Here is a 23368-nt window from a genome sequence, read left to right on the forward strand (position 1 = left end):
AAATATATAAGAAAAAAGTAAAACACAAGTTAAAGAAAAAATTGCAAAAACACTTTTGCAAAAAGTGTCTAGTAATCCCATCTCATTTTAATAAGTAATTATTTTTTTTTCAAATTTATTTATTTAATTTCTTTTATTATAATAACTTTATATGACGAGTATTACATAGGAATAGAAAAATAATGATAAAAAAATGCGACAAAAATTCCCAACTTATATTAATGTATAATATTTTTATTCAATTTCCTTTATATTAGGAACCGCTGCACACACAGAGTCAAGTATCAGGGAAAAGCGTGAAGCGCCGCCGTAAGTCAGAAATGGGTTCTCTTTGTCAGCTAGTCTTAAAAGAGTTGCCGTCTGATTTGGTTTTTTCTTTTAATATTTGCAGTTGATTGTAAGGAACCGCTGGCTAATATTATATGTTAACCCACTGGAAAGTCGTTTTCTTTTTAAACTACTTATACATCATACAATATATAAATATATATAATATAGATATATATAATTTTGATCTATTGAAAATATAATCATTACTTATATTAAACATCTATTATTCCAGTTTATTCTAGGTGCTTTTTTATATTACAGGACTGATGTACTTTTTTAATTATATATTAATTTTATATATAGAAAATAACTTATCAGGAGTTATATGTTAGAAATTTAACTATTAAATAAAATGAATGAAATTTAACAAATGTGGCAACCACTTGTCATGTAATCATTCGTTAATAAAGTATCAAAAATCCGCAAGTAAGTGTTATATATATATATGTATGACATTTTATTTTCTTTCCCAAGAAAGATCATCGTCTTCTCCTTTTCCTTCTCCTTCATTGTAGTCCTCATAGCCGCCATCAATATCTTCTTCTTCTTCATTCTCTGGTTATTCTTCTTAAAACCATGGAATTGGAATTGGAGAAGTCCATCATCATGAAGCAAACTAGTACTGTCAGATCAGCTTCAAAGCAAATGATCAGCAGCACAGCGTCATCATCATCACCTCATCAGTCGACAGACAGTAATTCTAAATCTAGTTCTAGTTCTAATCATTATCATTATTCATGCTATGATCTTAGCAGTAATCGTTACGAATCATTCAGAAAGCTTGAGACTTATTTGCCAAAAAGTGACTCTGCAGAGCTTAAACTATCTTGGCTTCGTTCTCAAATCATTGGTGGAGATGAAGAATTTGATTCTGTCTTTGGGAAACGAAGACTTACATATGCTGACCACACTGCCTCTGGCAGATCTCTGCACTATATTGAGCGCTTCATCATCAAAAGTGTTCTTCCCTTTTATGGTATGACTTTAATTGGAAATTACCATTTTATATACGCCTTGCAATATTTTCTTATTGCAACTTATAATTATTAATTATTAAGTATGAAAATTACATACAAGTTGAATGAATCTTTGGTTTCGAATTTTGCAGTTAACTTATTCATGTATATACAATTTTTAATTCTTTTGTTTGATTTGTTTGTTTTCCTTTCCATTTCTTAACTTTTGTACAAAGATTATAAATAATAAAATAAATAATTTGACAAGCGATTAAAAAAAAAAAAAATTTGGATCGTTTTTATTAATTTTGTTATGTACAATATGTAGGGAATACTCACACATGTGACAGTCACGTGGGACAGAGGATGACAAAAATGGTGCATGAAGCAATCCAATACATAAAGAAATGCTTAGGGGGAGGCAAAGACGATGCACTTTTGTTCTGCGGCTCCGGTTCGACTGCAGCCATTAAAAGGCTCCAAGAGGTAATGGGAATTGCGGTGCCTTCGGTTTTACGTGAAAGGGTGATACAGAGCTTAAGCAGTGAAGAAAGATGGGTGGTTTTTGTTGGACCTTATGAGCATCACTCCAACCTCCTTTCATGGCGGCAAAGCTTAGCTGAAGTAGTAGAGATTGGCCTTGACGACAATGGCTTGTTAGACATGGAGGCTCTCCGAGTAGAGCTTGAGAAGTATAAAGATTCAAATAGACCTCTTTTAGGTTCTTTCTCGGCTTGTAGTAATGTTACTGGGACATACTCAGATACTAGAGGAATTGCCCGACTTCTTCACCAATATGGAGGGTTTGCCTGCTTTGATTTCGCCGCAAGGTACTTTTTTTTTTTTTTTTTTTTAACTGTCTTTTTTCTATAAGTCAACCTAAAAGCCACCGATTCAAAACTAATTTCAAAACTCTCATGTCGTCGCATATGTAAGTACAGTGGTCCGTACGTGGAGATCGACTTGCGATCAGGGATGATTGACGGATATGATGCCATCTATCTTAGTCCTCATAAATTTCTTGGTGGACCAGGGACCCCAGGAATCCTGTTGATGAGCAAGGCTCTTTATTTGCTCAGATCTTCTCCTCCATCAACATGTGGTGGTGGGACTGTCGACTATGTCAATGGATTAAGCGAAAAGGTACATGCCCTCAATTCAAATTTGATTGGGGTATTTTGCTTTTCTAATTTTTCTTCCATTTATATTAGTCAACCTATCTGGTGATATTTATATATATATATATATATATATATGTGGCTAATCTGGCGATTTATATCTATGACCAATAGAGTTTCATTTATTATTAGGATGTTAAAAGTCAACTTGCAAAATCTTGTCAAATTTAGATACCAATAAAAATAAATAAATAAATAAATAAGAAAACCAAAGACCCCATTTTGGTGTGAAAGTTAATGCTCTCCCAACCTAATTCAATTGATGCTGGACCAATAAACTTTTTTAAATTATATATATAAATATATAGAATGGGATTCGAACTTAAGAATGCATCAGTTCTTTTCTCATAAAGATAATATATAAAGTTGGTTTAATCCTACTTACAATCAAGGTGGCTGGAGTCCCACAAGCCAATATATATATATATATATATATATAAATAAATAATAAAAACCACCCAAGCAAATCTTATAAAGCTAATGGTTTTACTTTATATATATATATATATATATATATTGGAGGTAGTGGTTTCATACTCAAGCTCTTTGTTTTCTGGCGCCACCGGATCACTTGTCCCCTCAGGGAGAAGCCAATATTTATTAATTCTTTTATAATAATACATTTTTCGTTACCATATCGAAATCAATGACATTTTCACAACTTTATATCACTCTAATTTGCTTGTATATCAGGACACATTATATTTGGAAGACATTGAAGAAAGGGAAAATGGTGGTACTCCTCAAATAATTCAAACAATTAGAGCAGCATTGGCCTTTTGGGTTAAAGAATACATTGGTTACGAAATGATAATGAGTAGAGAGCATATCTATGCAGAAAAGGCACTCGAGAGGCTTCTCCGAAATAAAAACATTCGAGTTTTGGGAAATACAAGTTCTGAAAGACATGCTATTATTTCATTTCTAATTTATTCTACCACCAACATTTCTTCTAATTCACTGACAGATGAATTGAAAAATGGGTTTGATAGTGAAAGTATAGGACAGAAGCTGAGCAAGAAAGACGGGCTTTTCATGTGGGCAGAGACAGGCAGTAATAGAGACAAGCCTCTTCATGGACAGTTTGTTGCAGCCCTTCTCAATGACCTGTTTGGCATTCAGGCTCGTGGTGGTTGTGCTTGTGCTGGACCTTATGGTCATTGTTTGCTCAACATTGATATAAATCATTCACATGCCTATAGATCTGCAATTCTAAAGGTAAAAAAACAGATAAATCCTCAATGTATATTTATTTTGCCTTTTTTTTTTTTTTTTTTTTAACATATGTTAAAAATAGGGGGAGAGGAGATTTTGATTTTTTCTACCTGTTGGCCTAATCGAATCCAAAACGCTTTATTGGCACGGTAAAAGTAATAACTAGTGGAAATATTATCAACCCCTCTTAAATTGGTTTTCAAATGCAACAATTGATTCCAGAATCACATAGTTAATACGGGAGTAAATTTCAAAACTACAGAGAAATAAACTCGCAGGTGGTGATCAAATTCTTGTATTAATACAAAATTTGAGCAGAGGTCAAAGATATTATTACTTGAAAAAGATATAAGAAATCATAGATGGATCTTAATTTCTTTTTTTTTTTGTTTTTTTCATGATGTGTAGGGCTACAAAGGAGTAAAACCAGGATGGACGAGAATCAGCTTTCCCTACTATATGTCGAATGACGAATTCGATTTCATCTTAACTGCATTGGAATTCATAGCAATTTATGGACAAAGATTTCTTCCTTTGTATCACTTCGATTTGAGAAATGGAAGCTGGACTTACAAGAGGGCGGCAGTGAAAGACCTAATAATCAGAAACAACAATTGCAATGCTGACGTTTTGCATTTAGCAAATGGCGTGGTGGAATTGAAAACAGAGAATGAAGAATCCAGCAAAATCAATACAGAGGATAAAAATACAAGTCTAGTCAATAAGTTTGCACCGTATTTGGAATCTGCTCTTCAGATTGCTTACCTCCTACCCAAGTTTCCTTCGCAGCGCAGGCTTCAGGAGGATGAAGATCTTAACTTCTTGCATTACAAAGTCTAAACTCCTTTTATATATATATATATATATATATATATATATATATTTTTTTTTTCCCAAATAAATTGCTAAACTACTCAGTATATTTTTGTTTCTCTTTTCAAAGATACAGAAACATTTTTTTTTATTAACACAATGTATATCATATTCATTTGTTAGTTGTAAAATAATATCCAACATTAAATTTTATTTTTATTATTATTATTATTATTATATATATGTATATATATATATATATTTTTTTTTTTTACCTCCTGCATTTATTCAACTTTTTTATTCTCCGCATATATCATTAAATATATATATATATATATATATATATATATATATATATTAAATTAATTCGTCGTTCTGTCCAGGCATTTATCAATTTTATACTTGGCTTGAAATTCTACTATTACTAATTTTCTATTAAACATGGGCAAATTCTCAAACTTGATATATAATTTGATTTAATGTGCAAGGCACATACAATATTCTACCTCCAAGGAAAAGTGAATAAGAAAAACAATATCAAACAAATCAGATAAAAATATCTTCACAAACATTAAAACGGACAGTCAAAGAATTTAAATAATCAAACTTGATAGAGAATAAAATAAAAGGAAATTAAAAATAGATAAATCTAGCATTAATCTTTGAGAAGATAAAAATAATTTTCTTGTCCCAGATAAAATCAGCTATCAATAATCAATAAATGTTTACAACAATTGTTTCCCTCTCTATAGTGAAACATTACACATATACAAATTAAAAACAAAGCACATAAAAGAAACCACCAAATTTATTAACAATTTTGTCAAAATATAAAAAATGTACCTCAACCATTATAGACCAATTTAATACGAACTCTCATTACTAGCATCAAAAACGAAAATCCTAGATGTTCTTTTCTAACTCTAAAAGACATTATGAAGATCCTAGTGATTTAATTCATAGTATACAACAACAATTTACCTTGGTAAAATTCAATGCACAGAACCACCAATAGCCTCTTATCGAGGATGCACAATCAACACAATATCCATTAACCCTCATAATTAATAAGAAAAAATTCCTGCAAAGGGAAGCAATATCACAGATCAATAGCAGACATATATGTTAGTTCTTCATATGATTGAAATAAGATTCAAGGATAATCACTCTGCATTCGCAAAGATGCGCAGCTATGGATCACGGCTGTATGATGTACAGAGATATCAGTAAGCTAGACATAGGATCCTGCATGTCCAGATCGCCATAAGGAGCTTATGAATTTGTTGGGTTAGGCATGTGCATGACTTCCCTTCTAGCCTGAACCAAAATAACACTCTTGAGCATGATTCGGGATAACTCTGAAATAAAAGCTGACAACAAGAGCAGAAAAACATTTTCATTAACTCAGGTAAATTAAAAATACAAAAACAAAAGAACAATGAACTAAGGTTCTCACTACCACAATGAACCAATAGACCAGCCTCGACCAACCATATCCATTATCTGAAATAAATAATTATAAGTTCTTGTATGGTTTCTAATAGAAAGTAAACAAAATTCTCCATCTGGTTTACTTAACTCTCAAGATGGTTCTTTTCATTGTACAAAGTTTGGCTCCTATATAATTTCAACCGAAATCTAACTTATGCCTAGTTATTTATATAAAGAATCGTATTAGGAAAAGATAAATAGGAATATCAAAAAGAGATTAATACAAGTTTTAAATAAAGTCTGATAGTACAAGGGCAGAAATAATCCTTCAAAATATGATTGGCATCCTCCAACATATGAATATAAATTTACCAGCAAGCACACAAAGAGATATTGGAAGGGAAAAACAATGGCAAAGTGTAATTTGAAAGAGAGAAAATTTGCATTTGAAGTTGCCCACCAAAAAAATAAATAAATAAAAAATAAAATCAAAAAATCAAAAATCTTTGATTAGTAAAAACTGGGCAAAAAAGATATTTACTTTTAGAGGAAATGGCTGGCCATCAAGAGCTGTGGTTTCTCTTTGTCTTCTTCAACCTCTGCTGAAGCTTCAGCTCTAATTTCTTGAACTCTTTTATCCCATATATTATCTATTAGCTTCCAAGTTTCATCATTTACAATTTGGGTCTGCAAAAAAGAAAAATAAAAAATAAGAAAAAATTAACTGAATGACAGCATAGTAGTTTTGAAAAATCCACCAATATACATTTTAAAATACCTCCATGGGGCGGGGTGCACCAAAGGTCAAAAATCCTACATTGCCAGGGGCAAATGTGACCCTCCCAGGAAGCGTAATTCCATGTACTCCCCATCTTCCAGCATATATTAGGGCTCCGTATTCATCAATTTGATTGACAGCAGGCTGAATAATTAGCAAGAATAGAGTATGTATTAAACAAGTATAAATTTACCAATCATCACTCGGACTGCTAAAGCAATTTTTCCATATATATTCTACCATCTTGAAATTTTGTACAAAGGCATGTGGATGATAGAGAAAAAGGAAGAAGAAGAATTTAATAATTAGCTTAAAAGTTGCAAGCCACGAGCTCAATCGTTATGCATGTAAAATTTTCCAAGCCTCACAAGATTAACTTTTCCCCCGATAGTACTCAAACCATATAATTGACACCATTCATAAAGAAATACAAATCCATTTAGTTGCATGCATAGTCCATAAGCTGGCAGCTTGTGATTCATATATGATCAATGGCTATATTGATCAATTATTAAAGAACAGGCACAATCCTCAAAACCACATAATTATAAGGAGGCTCCTATTAAAAGCCAAATAACTGCCTTTGACATCACTGCAAGCATATTTTTTCTCATTTCTTCTTCTAAAGTTCTAACAAAAGTTCCTTAGCATGCAGAAAATGCGAACCCAGACAAATCCATCATTTGCAATGCAAATGCATAGAAACTTATGAAGTATGCAAACAAGAAGGAATAACGAGACATAGAACATACTCATTGTACTCCATCTTTGCTCAACAGTCAAAACCAAAGAAAAGCAGTCACATCACTGTGTAAAAATAAGTGAGCAATGTATTCACAAGCTTTCCAACACATTCACCACAAGGAGGATAAACACATTGAGTCTTTTGTTCAGCAAAATCCAAGGTATTAAACTTTCCAAGAGCCAACAATCATGCAAAAATCTGAACTTTATAGTGAGCACAACCTTTCCAAACGATCCCATAGGATTCATGCATGTGGAAGGGAGGACTACCAGTCAAGAAATTAAAAGAAAAATTTGCATAAAAGAACACTAAAGGACGATAGTGTCTTATTGGCTATACTGGGATTAAGAAAAAAAAAAACAGAACCAAAAAAAAAAAAAATCCCAAGAAGAGGGAAAATGAGGACATAACTAGCCAATTGATTGATGGCTAGCCTTACACTTGAACATCAATATAAATAAGTATTATCTTCCATCTTTGGTTAGCAAGAGTAGAGATAAAAGCACAGTAGGGTGCACTGTCCTAAAATACAAATATACTAATAGAAAAATAGCTTTACATGACTGGTAAACTAGTAAGCCACCTCAGAACATATCTAATGAATGAAAAGCAATAGAGGTATAAGAAGCATGAAAATGAATTTTAGAACACTTTTGAAATTACTAAATCCACTTTTAAAAGGATAAAAGCGCTTCTTGTAGTGTTTGGCAACAAATATAGAAGCACTTTTATCGATTCTTATTTTTAGGGAAGCACCTATTTGATGATTCTAAGAGAACTAGGTATTTCCTTGGAAACTGCTTATAGGTATAATGAGCATGAAAATGAATTTTAGAACAATTTTGAAATGTCTAAATCCGCCTTTAAAAGGATAAAAGTCCTTCTTGTAGTGTTTGCCAACAATATAGGGTGCCTTTATGGCTTCTTATTTTTAGGGAAGCACCTATTTGGTGATTCTAAGAGACCTAGGTGTTTCCTTAGAAACTGCTTCAGAAGGAGAAAGCCCTTCCTACAAAAGCATTCCCAAATGGGCTTTTAAAAAATTTTAAAATATTTTATGACAACAAGGATTATCACTGGAATAAGCAATAACATAAAGAAATTTGTTATAAATAGAAAACTGTAATTACTTCTGGACAAGAACGAGAAAGAAATAATAATCTAACATAAATACGTTGAATTAATACCAAGAACAAGCAAACAGGATTAAATATCCCTTCTTAAGTTCAAGATCTACCTGAGGTATCCGAGGAGCCCTTTTGTATATGTCCCAAATCTCTTCCGCTTTGATCTCTCCCTCTTCAAGTAATATATCTACAAAGCATGAAAGCAAGTACCAAAAACCAAATATTACACAGCTATAATATGCTATTTAAATTGAAATATGTGAAAACAAATGTACTTTAATTCTCATATATATTAGTCCAAAAACTAAACAATAGAACCAAAAGGTCATTCAATAACCTCAATTAATATATTGCTTAATACTTTAAAGAAAAAAAAGAAAAAAGGTAATAACCAGTGATTGTCTCAACAGCAGAATGGTATTCTCTCAATACAGCTGAACACTTCTCAACAGCATAACGCATATATTCATCTCGAAGTGCTTCAAGCTTGGCTGCAAGCTGTATTTATGCTTGGTAGTTATTCATGCTATATACATAAAAGGGGCATATGTAAACAAAGCTTTTGCAGATATAATTGGGTTCTTAATGCTTGGATCCTAGAAGCGTACATTTGGCACAAGATCACTCTGATTTCTGTAGTATGCTTTCCCAAAAGCTGTCATCCCAGTCTGCAAAATTAAAAATTCAGCAAGCCTTGATGCTTCCAGTGTCGCCTTTGAAGAAATCCAGCACAGGTTGTCAACCCCAAACATCTCCTCCTCAACTACTCTAGCTGCAAATCAAGATTAGAAAAAATTCCCCAAAAACAACAATTAAAATGTGCTTAACATTTGCAACCAAAAACCATTACTTAACTATTAAGACTGGTAACAAAAGTGCGGGAACACTGGGTAAGAATATGGGCTAAATCTAATATATTAACTTCCATGGAATCATGCATGAAACATTCGCATCATACATCACCCAGAAAAAAATTATTGAAAAATAAAAAATAAAAAAGCATAGATGCTCCAGCAGGAATCTTTAGAATTATTATACCAATTCTAACTGCATCAAGCCTAAACCTAACTTTAGAGGTCCTAAATCCATCAATAAATCAATTCATTGGTCTTTTCATAATTCATAATATTTAGCAGTAAAGTTACATTTTGGAAAGTTTGTGTCCTAGCTGTAAAGCTATCGAATGCTTCTCCACCAGCTAACATAACCAGTCTACAACAGCCTAGATCATAAAGTTTCAAATAGTTCATTTTGTAACAAATTGGTGCTATTAACAACTTGAGTTTTTGAGAACTCAGCAACTTCACTTTTTCAGCTGGCTCAATGGACCTCAGCACAATCAACATAATACAACCACCATACTAGATCCTCTTGCCAAATTTGATAATCAACAAATACTCTGTTTTGAAGCTTCAATTAAAAATTATACAAGACATTCAGGGAGGGGGGAAAAAAAAAAAAATTCTATTAATACAACTTCAAACTTCTTGGAACTCCATAGTCATGTCAGCACTACTACTCCATAATGTTTCCCAAAGGAAGAAAGATGCTTCCACTCCACCATGATAGGGAAGCGAAAGAGTCTTCATAACCATCATTTAAGATCATATGTCCTTTTACAGAGAAGCGAATACTACACAGAGTACCAAAAGATAAAATAGTACATTAAAATAGGCAAAAAGATGTCTTAGGGAGCTTGGCCGTCGATTCTACAAAAAATAAAAAAAGGCAAACAGAAAAAATAATAAAAGCTATCTTAACAGTGATCTCCAACTTATACACCTAAGATCCAAATTGCTATGTTGTACTAGAGTATTTTTCTTCACAAATAAGCAAATATGTCAATGAAAACAAGAACGTGCTCAAAAATAACTTTTGCAAGGTGATGAACAAGAAAGATAAGTTGCATCTGCTATCAAATATCATTTAGCTAACAAGATTCTTTAAAACTTACGAGCACATGCACGCACTATAGAGTTAATATAATCTGATTTCCTAGAGAAGATCTTGCCCGGAGTTTCTGTATAGCGCATGTTTGGTTGACTGTGAATGGAATTGATATCTGTCTGCAAAAAGATAAGGGGGGATGGAAATTAAAAAGTTTCTAGAAACAGAAATAACACCAAACAATGAAGCAGCAGCTTGGACCTCGGTAAAAGGGCGATAGGGATCTGGAAAGTAACATGCAAGGACAGCAACAGCCGATTCTCGGTATGCCAACCTCAGTTTTAACTCCTCTGGAATTTCAGTACTATCTTCCTGGCCAGTTTCAAAGGTGCCCTTTTGCTGCACGTAGTTATAAAAAGGAACCAAAAAACCAAATGAGAATATGAAACAGTAAGCTTAACTAACATGAAAAATGTGCATCTATGCCCAACTAGGGAGATATAAATCAAGGAAGAGAGATTATTATGGACAGAATTCGATGTCAATAGAAACTTTGTGGAAATCTATGGAAAGAACAAATATTTGGTTCAGAATAAACACTTTTATAATATAAGTTTAGGAATTGCGTAACAAAATGATAATCCAAGATACATCATTTAAAGAAAGAAGTTTCACAGAATTGTGAATAAATAAAATTTATGATACAATGTAAATCTGTTAGTAACAATTTTAGTAAACATAATACAAAATTATTTTTATAATTCTAATATAGCTTTAGTTAATGCAATAAGAAACAACTTACGTCTTTCTTGATTCTAAATTATAAAAAGGTGAAATTAATAAGCATTAATTTGATTTATTAATTGTTATCATGTTTTTAAATCAACCTATGTCATAGAATAAATTACTAGTTTCATATGTTATTTATTTATATTAATTGCTGTTTTCTTTGCTTGAAGGCTTGACATGCCCAGCCTACCTTTTATTAATATAATTAAATATACTAAAAAAATTATATTACCAGCCCACATTCTATTGCCTTGCATTAGTTAAATGACCAATTACCCAACCCAAATCTGTCTTAATAAACTAAAAACTGGCCAATTGAATATCCTACTGGATGCCAAGGAAATTTCCACACACACACACCCAAAAAAAAAAAAAAAAAAAAAAAAAAAAAAAAAAAAAAAAAAAAGAGAAGAAGCAAAGAATATTGTGGAAATTTCTAATAAATCCACCAATTTTTGGTGAATTTATTATGACACCCAACATCATAAGTGACATCTTATGACATCATCAATATGTCACCAATATTGTGGAAGAAGTGTCATCCCCTTGCTTCCATTGTCACAATTGCCGAGCTTGAACTGAAAATGTTGACAATATTTTGCAACATTGCCAACATTTTCCTCCATGGCGTAAAGAAGGCTTATAAGTAGATGGAAAAAAGAGAAACAAAGCAATAAATACCCTTTTCAAAGCCTCAAGTAGCTCTTCTCGTCCAATATAATCTAAATCTTTCCTGGCAGTCAAAATTCCTGCTTCATTCCTGTCATTAATTGAGAAACAATAACCTCTCTGTCCTGAAGTCGAATTGAAATAAAGTTAGGGATTGACATGAATTACAGTATGTTCTGCAGCTCTGCACCAGTAAAATCTTCTGTAAGCTCTGCAATTTCCTGAAGTAGAACCTCCTTCTCCTCCTCAGAACGAAAAAATTTATTTCTAGCATGCACCTGTTATGCAATAGAAGTATGATTTTGAGGTAAAGACATTATAATTTTCAGGAAGCTAGATTCTGGAATGCTGATAACTTAAATCACAACACCTTCAATATGGCCAATCTACCATCCTTAGAAGGCAAACCAACTCTTATAATCTTATCAAAACGGCCCTTCCTCAATAGAGCAGGATCCAGAATATCCAGTCTATTTGTTGCACCAATTACAAGCACCTGAAATCCCATGTTTAATGGTCAAATCAGTAAATCCAATCTTAAGTCCAAGAAAAGACCAAAAAATATACCTGTGATGTAGAAACTTTAAATCCATCCATCTCTGTCAATATCTGAAGCAGCCCTTGTTCTCTTTCTGCACCACCCTTTAAAAAGAAATGCAAACATATTTTCTACTTATCACAAAACTCGAGAGCTAGCATAGACATAAACAGGTAGATTCTAAAGTCAAAAGTCATAGTGCCATGTTTAAGCTGTTAGGAAATGACCAACAATGTACATCAAATTTAATCTCAAATGTATGAAAATTCAATCTGAGTAAGAGTAATCAGGACATATTTGGTGTATCAGCTTATAGCTGAAAAAAGTTAACTTCTGCATAATAATAATAATAAATAAATAAAAAATAATAATAACCAAAAAAAAAAATATCAAGCCCAAGATAGGTCTTGCACCTCAAGAAAATGAGTTAAAATGTAACACCAAGTGGCTTGAGTACAATAATAGTACATATAAGACATGATATAATAGATTACTTAAATCACACAAGGACATAAACATTAGGGAGCTTGAACGTATTCCATTTGTATTTATATTATTCCACATGCAACAATGTAAAAGCAAAGTATTTCTTACTGAACATGATTTTGGTGACGAACAAGCAAATGAGAGTTGGAACAAAGAATAAACCACCCCGGAAAAAGCCTTTGGAAAGGATTATTATCTAGTGAGGAAAAACTAATTAATTTATAGTAATTTCAAATTTGAGCTTTTTTTATTTTATTTTCTTTTTCACTTAAAAACAACCTTTCATTGATATGAAATCAATACAAAAGGTTAAAGCGAGGATAAGAAATCCTCAAAGAACAAAAACAAAACCAAAACAAAACCCAAAATAAAAAAGTCAGTACATGAGTGTGATTTACAGTCTGGTTTCTAGGAATTTAGCCGTTAATAATTAGCTGGATTTAGCTGTAATAATTAGCATAATTTAGCTTAATTTATGCCAAAACTAAAGGGCTATCAGTTCTTACCACTGATTCTTTGATTTTCCTTTTTTTTTTCCTTTTTAGTTGCTTGTTCTCAGGAAGTGATATTTCCTTCTCTATTTAAATCTGTACAAGTCAACCAGAATAATGCATGAATGAGATTGTTCTTTCTCTTCTTCCCTCTATTATTAGCTAAATTGTCCATCCATTATTATCTAAATCGTATCAGAGCCTAGGGCTCAATCATGAATTTCAAAGCAGCAATGGTTGGCTATACCTCTTCAGAAGCTACCAATGGTGTGACATCGTCAGGGGGAGTTTCTCAGCCACTTCAAGCTGCTTCTCTCATTGAAAATTCTCTTCAGATTACCATTCATAGATTGAATGGGAAAAACTATCTAGAGTGGTCTCAATCCGTGCGTTTGGTGATAGACAGTAAAGGGAAACTTGGATATTTGAATGGTGAAGTGAAACTGTCAGCCAGCAATGATCTCAAATACAAGCAATGGTGATCATAAAACTCGATGGTTACTGCCTAACTGATCAACTCCATGGATCCAGTTGTGGGAAAACCCTTCATGTTCCTGTCAACCGCACAAGATGTTTGGGAAGCTGTTTGAGAAACTTATTCAGATTTGGAGAATCATTCGCAATTGTTTGAATTGCACACCCAAATCTGGCGGATGCAGAAAGGTGATCGGGAGGTAACGGCCTACTATAACAAGATGATGACTCTTTGGTAGGAATTGGATATGTTTGGAGACGAGAAGATTGGGAAAGCTCAAATGACAGTGTCCGGTACAAGAAAAAGGTGGAGAGAAGTCATGTGTTCATATTTCTAGCTGGACAGAATCAAGACCTTGATGAGGTTCGAGGTTGAATACTAGGGCGAAAACCCTTGCCTTTTATCAGAGAAGCTTTTCCTGATGTGCATAGAGAAGAAGCTAGGAGACAAGTGATGTTGAAGAAAGCAAAGGAACCAAAAGAAGCTAGGAGACAAGTGATGTCGAAGAAAGCTAAGGAACCAAAAATAGATACTAAATGATCGACCTAGTCGCTCATGGTACTGATCTGAAAGGAGATAGGTGTAAGGTAAACAAAGGCCTAGGTGTGATCATGGCTGAAAGCCGTCGCATATGCGGGAGACTTGTTGGAGGCTTCACAGAAAACCTGCCAATTGGAAGAAAAAATCAGGCAATGATCCACGATCAAGGGGAGATTCTCGTGCATTTCAGGCTAGCAACATGGCTCCAACGTGGTAGTCATCCGCAGATTCACTTCCTTTCACCCAAATAAAGCATCTGCACAAAATGTTTCACTCCCAATCTATAGACACTTCTAGTTCATCTTGTTCTTTAGCATAGTTAGGTAATTTTTCCACCGCAGTCATAGTTTACACCAATTCTAATGACTCCTGGATATTAAATTTAGGTGCTACTGATCATATGATTAGGACATTGCAATCATTTTCGTCATATATACCTTGTGCAAGAAATAGCAGATGGTTCCTTTGCCACGGTTGCTGGGAAAGGCACAATTATCATTTCCCCATTTTTAACTCTTAAAGATGTTCTTCATGTCCCTCATATGTCCTATAATCTATTGTCTGTCAGTATACTAATTCTTGACCATAATTGTCAAGTTAATTTTTGGTCTTCTAATTGTGAGTTTTAGGATTTAACCTCAATGAAGATGATTGGCAGTGCTAGACAGGATGGTGGCCTCTATTTCTTTAATAACAGATCAACCTTTTGGAGGCAAGATCTACAGACTTGTTTCAATTCTATTTCTATTTCTAGTAACAATGAGATTATGTTATGGCATTATCGATTAGGACATCCTAATTTTCAAAGCATTTGTTACCCAAGTTATTCATAAATAAAAATCCTTCTGTTTTCCAATGTGAATCTTGTGAATTAGCTAAACATCATCGTGCTATTTTTCCTTCTCAACCATATAAAAGATCAAAACAATTTACCATGATTCATAGTGATGTTTGGGATCCTTCTAGAGTGACAACTTTTTCTGGAAAAGGTTGGCTCATCACATTTATTAATGACTCATACTAGGGTTACTTGGGTTTCATTTTAAAAGACAAATCTGATGCTGAAAATGTGTTCAAAAATTTTTATATGAAGATTCAAATTCAATGTTGAAACAAATGAATTAAATGTTGAAACTAATGGGACAACTTTTGTTAATGCCATCTCAAAACCAAAATACTAAAACAACAGAAATGTGTGAAAAACAATATAAAGGCCTTGTGTATTCAAAGGAGAATCAAGCACAAAAAGGAAGCGGCACTGTCTTGCAGCACCACTAGGAATCTAATCAAGGGTTAGATCATGAGGTCAACAATGATTCCTCAAAGATTCCTGACAATAATTTTCCAGATAATTCTGTGTCACATTCTTCAAGTCAGTTTGATCTTCCTATTGGTATTCGGAAAGGTGTTAGGTTTATGCAAAACATTCTCTGCCAAATTTTATATCTGATAAAAATATATTATCTTCTTATCATACTTTTATTTTGCAAGTATCTAGTGCGGTCATTCCAAAAAGTATACAGGAGGCTCCAAATGGTCCTGAGTGGAAAGAAGTTATAATTGAGGAGATGAGAGCTCTGGAGAAGAATGCTACTTGGAAAAAAGTGGATATACCACATGGTAAGGCAGTCGTTGGCTGGAAATGGATATTCACTGTGAAGTACAAGTTAGATGGATCTTTCGAGAGACACAAGGCTCATTTAGTAGCTAAAGGTTTCACTCAGGTTTATGGAGTTGACTACTCTGAAACCTTTTTTCCAGTGGCAAAACTAAATACCATTTGAGTACTCTTGTCTACTGCAACTAATGTTGACTGGCTATTAAATCAATTGGGTGTGAAGAATGCTTTTCTGAATGGAGTTCTACAGAAGGAAGTCTATATGGAGCATCCACCCAGTTTTACTGAGAGGTTTGGATCGAAGGTATGCAAGCTAAAAAAAATATCTATATGGCCTTAAACAGTCACCTAGAGCTTGGTTTAAGGGATTCACAAAGTTTGTTAAGAGCCAAGGCTATAGTCAAGGACAATCTTATCATACTCGTTCTACAAAGAATTATGCTAAAGGCAAGATTTCGGTTTTGATTGTCTATGTAGATGATATAATTTTGACTGGAGATGATGTAGATGAGATGAGCAGATTGAAGCAAAGTTTGGCCAAGCAGTTTGAGATCAAAGATTTAGGCCAGTTACGACATTTTCTTGGAATGGAGGAGCAAGATCAAAGAAGGGTATCGTAGTCTAACAATAAAAGTATTATCTTAGATCTCTTGAAACTGGGATAAGTGATGCAAACCATCTGACACTCCAATAGAAGTTAATGCTAAGCTTGGAGAGGTGAAAGATGGTGTTCTAGTTGACAGGGGTAGATATCAAAGGCTGGTTAGGAGGTTGATTTATTTATCCCACACTCACCAGATATTACTTTCGCTGTGAGCATAGCGAGTCAATTTATACATTCCCCATATAAGGAATGCCTTGAAGTTGTGTATCGAATTCTTTGATATCTAAAAGGCACATCAGGGAAAGGACTCTTTTTCAAGAAGAATGAAAAGAGAGGAATAGAGACATACACTGATGCAAACTGGGCAGGTTCGATCGCTAATACAAGATCAACATCAGGGTACTGTACATTCCTATGGGGCAATTTAATCACTTGGAGAAGCAAGAAGCGGAGTGTTATTGCCAGAATTAGTACGGTCAATGGCTCAGAGTGTGTGTAAGGTATTTTGGCTTAAAAGGGTATTAGAAGATCTTAAGAGGCTAGTTAGTCTTCCTATGAAGTTGTAATATGATAACAAGGCAGCTATCAGCATTGCTTATCATCCAGTTTTACATGACACGATGAAGCATGTTGCGATTGACAGATACTTTACAGAAGAAAAACTTGAAGGAGGGGTCATTTGTACTGCATTTGTTCCAACTACACAGCAGGTTGCAGCTATTGTAACCAAGGGCTTGTTAAGACAGGCCTTTGAGCTCCAAGTTAGTAAGTTGGGCAACACAGACATCTTTGGACCAACTTGAGGGGGAGTGTCAGTAAATGAGTGTGATTTACAGTCTGGTTTCTAGGAATTGAGCTGTTAATAATTAGCTGGATTTAGCTGTAATAATTAGCTTAATTTGTACCAAGACTGATTCCCTGATTTTCTTTTTTTCTTTTCCTTTATTAGATGCTTATTCTCAGGAAGTGATCTTTCCTTCCACCCTATTTAAATCTGTAGAAATTAACAAAAATAATGCATGAAAGAGATTATTCTTTCTCTTCTTCCCTCTATTATTATTATCTAAATTTCCCTCTGTTATTAACAAAAAACAAAAAACAAAACAGCAACAATAAACAATAACAAAGACTTAAAAAAACTTATCAATCAAGTCTAAGCCCATTGAGAAAATGACAAAGTATAGATAAATATCCTTTACAGGGATACGAATGACAACATAGAAAGAAAGCAAATTTCATTTGATAGAATGATGGTAAGAGGGGATGCAAGAGATCTTATTCCAAATGGAGAAGTGAAACAAGGTGTATTAACTTACCCCCCCAATATCAGGTCCACCACGTTTGCTTCCAATGGCATCTATCTCATCAATAAATATAATGGATGGTGAAAATGATCTGGCACTAGCAAAAAGATCCTTAACACGAGATGCTGCCACACCTACAAACATCTGGAGTAAATTTAAGTTAGCTAGTTGCCTTTAAATTCAGGTACCTCCACTTGTTCCAAAGAAAAATTGAAAAGCGGGAAAGATTATCATATAAATAAATAAGAAAAACGAAAGTTAGTTGATAAGGCATTGGCATATGTGACACAGAGGAGTAGATATATAAGTCAAAGAACCATCCAAAGAAAGAGACACACAATTTACGAACTTAAATTATGTTGCTACAATGCTTTGGTTTGAAGAATATAGGAGAGAAGAAAGCAACTGCTGAGCAGAGAATGTTAAGATAGAAAATAAGCATATTCATGATAAAAAATAAAATAAAAAATAAAAGGCAGAATAGAAGAAATCTAGAAGGATTCTGATATAGGTAAATGTCTTAACTTGCAAGATTAGGTGCCTTTAAATTGAGGTCCATCACTAAGGTATGATGAATAAAATGAAAGTCTCTTGTTTTAGAGTCTATTTCCACATTCCAATTTGGAGTTGATAGGTGTCTAATTCACGAAATCACCTACAGTAAGTATTCATGTGCTACAATCACATGCACACAACATGAATGGCTATTAATTAACAGAAATCCACATGCCACAACAGCAGTCTCTGTTATTAATTATTCCAGTAAATTTGCAAAAGCATCTATATTGTAGTTGGTATTGTGTTGTTTGATATGGAGTTTTTTATTCCAAACCGTAGAAATTATTTCCATCTATAGAATTGTTACTCAAGGAAATTAGGCCTGACCTCAACGAAATCAGTGCCATTTGCGGCAAAGAAAGGAAGTCCTGCTTCACCAGCAATAGCTTTAGCCAGTAGAGTTTTACCAGTTCCAGGAGGTCCATGGAGAAGTACACCTTTAGGGCAATAGATGCCCTTGTCTTGAAATTCTTCATCATTCTTCAGAATTCGTACTATCTCCTGCAGTTCTCTCTTTATATATTCCTGGCCAGCAAAATCATCAAAGGTAACACCGGTAGACTCTTCAGCAGATATAAATTTTGCCCTGGTTGAAATGCAGGTATTGAAATCAGGCCCTGACAAAGGTGACTTATTGCATAATAAGTTTCCACAATTGCAAACTAATTAACATGTTGCCTTGATCTGCTTATACATTTCTCAGCATACAATGCATTCAACAATAACCATTAGAAAAGTATACTTCTCTTATATCTATACAAATGCATTAGAAGGACAAGCAAATGAAAAAAGTATTTTTGGAATCCCTATCAATAACATGATTATTTAGCACTGGTTTAATTTGTCGCGATAGAATGTTGCGCCCCCCACCCCCCATCCCACCCCAAAACAAAACAATAAAAAGAAAAATGAAAACAGAGGAAGGAAGGATTTCATCAGCCATCCATAAAGAAACTAAAATCCAATCCAGCAAGATATCTAACCAAGTCAGTAGCAAATCACTCTCCACTTACCGGCTCTTGCCTAAGGATCCAAGTGCTCGGCGCTTGAGTGGCTGTCTAGTTTTTTTGCTAGGAGTACCTAAATCACATGGTATCAACTTTGAATAAATTGGTCTCGCCAAGTTATCAATCCAGAGATACAAAACGACAGACAGGGCAAGCCGCATGGACCATATGACTGCAGTTGCAATAGTCGAGTAGACTTCTGCAGGTACTGCATCCACATTATGAACATCTACATTTATTATTTGTTGGTGCAACTTCTGCCAAACATCATTCCAGCAATCAATTGGCATGCGGTCAACAACATGACGTCGAAAAACAACTTCCTTCTTCAAATTTCTTTCAGCTTCTATCTCCCCATCTTTATAGTAAGGTAGAATCACTGCATAAATGGGACAATTAAATTCAGAATTACAGAGATTAAAGATGATAAAATTGGGAAGTATAAGAAAGCAGCAAGAATATATGTCTATCTTTGAAATCTATAGACAATCTAGTATCTTAAGCTTAAGATTGAACCAAGATATTGCAAACAAACTCAAATATTTTATTATATCTAGAACTGCTAACAGCAACATATTGCTTGACCAAACAAGAAATACAAATATTTACGGCAAATTGGAGTATGTGTATGTGTATGTACACAAAATTACATATGACAATCAAAGGACTATGAAAAAGTAAATGACACCTAACAAGGCACTGATAAAGAAGGAAAGGAACTGCTGCAAGATGGAATCAACCTTTGAAAACTTATCAAAGAAGAGGAAAACTAGATTCTAAAGCCCAAATTTTAATTTGGCATGATCTAGGACAAGATGGGCTTCTTTGGGACCTTCAAAGATCCAAGTAGCTTTAATTTAATTTAGTTTCCTATTTCAATTAGAGTATTTTATTATTTTAGTTTTCTTAAGTTTTTAGGAAATTTTATTATTTAGTTTCCTTATTTAACTAGGTTTCTTATTATTTTAGTTTCCTAATGTTATTAGGTTGTTTTATTATAAATAGGGATTTTTATAACTCTTTAGGCAAGTTGATTAATAATAAAAGTATTTTTATGAGATTATTTTCTCTGGTTTTGTGTGATGCAAAACAAACTTAGGTGTGATGCCTAGGGATTTTAGGAGTGATTCCTAAAATTATTTTAGTGCGATACTAGAGCCTACCTTTTAATTTTCAATTTTCTTTCCTTCCCCACCTGTCTTACATCAGGAAAATTAACCTTAAAAAATGTGGCTTACACATGTAAATTCAAGAATCCTAAAGGATAACCCATAAGAACACAAAGCACCAAAACATAAAGAATACCAATCAACCATGAGGATCGCAGCGAGACAGTATACTTAAAAAATACAAGACCAGTGAAGAAGAAATTCTCTACCTGATATTGTTTGACCATAATTTGAATACTCCATAAACTGCACATTATTGGAATTAAGAAGTCTCAAAAAATCACTATAGTTAATCCTGTGGGAGTTTTCAGGATCCCACTCTGTTCCTTTCAACTTTCCCCGCAGAGTCAGCAAGACCCTGCTCCAATATGAAGCCATAACAAGCTGCCTCTCTAACTGAATGTTTGCCTTGTTGTCAAGTTCTTCCAACTTATTTATCCGTTGTTTTTCTGCTTCCTTCAATTTCTGGGAATTTTGCAAAGCAACAGTTTTTAAAGAGATTAAAAACCCAAAGTAATCGATCACATAGCACCTTTCTTCTAATTCTATCAGCATAAACATTGCAGGAAAGAAAGGATAAAGGTGGAGCCTCAGTAAGTTGCCAACAGATAAAACATGATATCTTAGTCACAAAATTGATAACCAGAAATGAAGATTGCATGAAAACTGACATATCAAATATAGGATGAACTGAAAGCAAAAAAATAAAAAAATAAAAAATTTGTGCATCAACCACAACAATACAGTTTGCCAAGGTAATGCCACAAGTTTCCCAGCTCTCCTCTCTAGGCACTAACAACTAAACAAACCATATCATAACCCAAGAAATCTCCAACAAAAATAACTAAGCACCAAAGTTCAAATGAAACAGAGACAGTATATGATCAGTAAATACCCATCTTCTTAGCATACATAAGCACCAATCAACAAATATAGCTTCCTCATTCCAGATTTTTGTGCTGTCAAAATCCCCTCAAGAACTACAGTTTAGAAACATAAAGCCACCTTAGAGGGCCCCTCACCTTCAAATAAGCTTGCAATAATTTAACATCGTCAACCCACCAACCTTACAGAGACATTCTTAAAGGATTTCCAACTAATTATGGCCGCCCCGTGCACCTCTTCAACAGCCCAACTCATTTGCATGTTTGCCCAGGAGGAAAATAGATTCACAGATCCATCTCTGTTGCCAACTCCTTCCCAGCACTAGGATGCATTGTAACGTCCCTACATCATGCACACTAATTGCAAACAATTGCCATCCTAATATCTACAGCTATAGCAAGAAAATATGGTAACCCATGTTTTTAGTAGCCTATCTGAGCCCATAGCTCAAACAAAAAGAAATCCACTACCATTTCCCACCTTTAAAACAACAAAACCCCCAAATTTTCCTCCAACATTTCTAGTTCTCTTTAAAAGGCCAACCCCATAAATCCTACAAACTCACAAAGTGATTCAGATCAGGTTTGCAGCTGCAATCCTGCAATGCCTCTAATATAGAGAATAATTAGACAGGGGAATGTAAACCGACCAGACCAGAAAATAACAAAAATATTGCTCTTTAGCTGATTATCACAAATACCACATTAACAAAAAAATAAATAAATAAATAGAAATAAAATTAAGAGACTTGAAATTCCAAATGCATTATCATTAATTGGTTAACAGAGAATTAAATTAGATTATACGAATAAACTATTTTTCTTCTCTCTTCATTTTTCAGCCAATACATATAACTGAAACTAAAGAATATTGAACCACACAAAAAACAGATACATCAAAATAAAGTAGAAAAAGACGAAATAAAACAAACATACTTCTCAAACACTTCCATTTTCGCAGTTACCATGAAGTACTAATTCATTAAGAGCTATAAAACTTCCCCTAAAAAATAAATAAATAAATAACCTCAAATATCTGTGCCGACTCCATCTCTTCCTCCACGTTTGCGGGTGCATTAACTGAATTCGAACTCGAACCTGAAGCACTGCAAGCCCGGATACTGAGTTTCCTCGTCTTAAAGAGAGAAACGGCATCGTTGGTGGCCTGATATTTTGTTCTGAAAGCATGCCTACGAGATGTTTGAGATAATGACAACGAAGAATTTGGGAATTGGAGAAGGGTTTTAGTGGGGTTTAATAAGGGTCTAGGTAGTTGAATGAAATCAGATGGGCTTAACAATTGGGATTTCATTATCCGCCGTTAAAGTAAGAATGCTTTTTTTCCTCTTGTTCTGTCTGTTTTCTTTCTCTTTCCCTCACTTTCCTGGCAGTGTGGAAATATGCGAGAAATCTGTAACAAGGAGGATTATCCGAAGCATGCCAGGCCCAAAGTCTGTTTTGTTTTTATTTGGATTCCATAAATCTGCTCTACTCTTATATGATTAGCGGAGCATTGAACCATTTTGTTATTTTATTTTTTCCTTTTTGTATCCATTTTAACCAAAAAAATAAAATAAAAAATAAAAAATTAAATTTCTCAAGAAACAAAATAAAAGAAATGATAAAACCCACAATAAGATACCAGGATTATATAAAGTGTCATCATCAACAAATAAAAACAAAATAACTCATTCGCGGCAAGTACTAATTTATTACATTTATTCTTATATTTTTATTTGTAAATGTTAAAAAAATTATTCAAAAAAAAAAAATCAG

The 23368-nt window shown here is 33.8% G+C and overlaps 2 protein-coding genes across 5 annotated transcripts; one reads left to right on the top strand and one right to left on the bottom strand.

The window, feature by feature from the left end:
• Positions 1–791: 791 nt before the first annotated feature.
• Positions 792–4741, top strand: LOC107425588 (uncharacterized). The gene is made up of 5 exons (XM_048480033.2): positions 792–1306; positions 1615–2116; positions 2228–2429; positions 3158–3682; positions 4088–4741. The coding sequence occupies exons 1-5, from the start codon at positions 907–909 to the stop codon at positions 4517–4519; spliced, it is 2061 nt and encodes a 686-aa protein (XP_048335990.2). The 5' UTR covers positions 792–906; the 3' UTR covers positions 4520–4741.
• A 541-nt stretch (positions 4742–5282) lies between these two features.
• On the bottom strand, positions 5283–23110 carry LOC107425589 (probable inactive ATP-dependent zinc metalloprotease FTSHI 4, chloroplastic). Of its 4 annotated transcripts, none has more exons than XR_007242536.2 (18): positions 22620–23110; positions 20918–21173; positions 19546–19918; positions 18860–19118; positions 17987–18118; positions 12486–12560; positions 12289–12414; positions 12087–12196; positions 11931–12009; positions 10722–10859; positions 10528–10639; positions 9182–9345; positions 8966–9071; positions 8684–8760; positions 6702–6845; positions 6465–6610; positions 5660–5809; positions 5283–5573 (listed from the first exon to the last, which is right to left on the bottom strand). XR_007242536.2 is itself a non-coding variant. In XM_048479291.2 (17 exons), exons 1-16 carry the CDS (start codon positions 22902–22904, stop codon positions 6467–6469), a joined length of 2580 nt encoding a protein of 859 aa, XP_048335248.2. In that variant the 5' UTR covers positions 22905–23110; the 3' UTR covers positions 5283–5862; positions 6465–6466. The 4 variants fall into 4 exon arrangements, 1 of the variants encoding a protein (XP_048335248.2); XR_007242535.2 differs by having other exon boundaries at positions 5660–5862; XR_007242537.2 differs by lacking the exon at positions 22620–23110 and adding an exon at positions 21731–21870 and having other exon boundaries at positions 5660–5862.
• Positions 23111–23368: the final 258 nt, after the last annotated feature.

The sequence above is a fragment of the Ziziphus jujuba genome, chromosome 7 (assembly GCF_031755915.1).
Source record: "Ziziphus jujuba cultivar Dongzao chromosome 7, ASM3175591v1".
Classification (NCBI taxonomy): Eukaryota; Viridiplantae; Streptophyta; class Magnoliopsida; order Rosales; family Rhamnaceae; genus Ziziphus; species Ziziphus jujuba.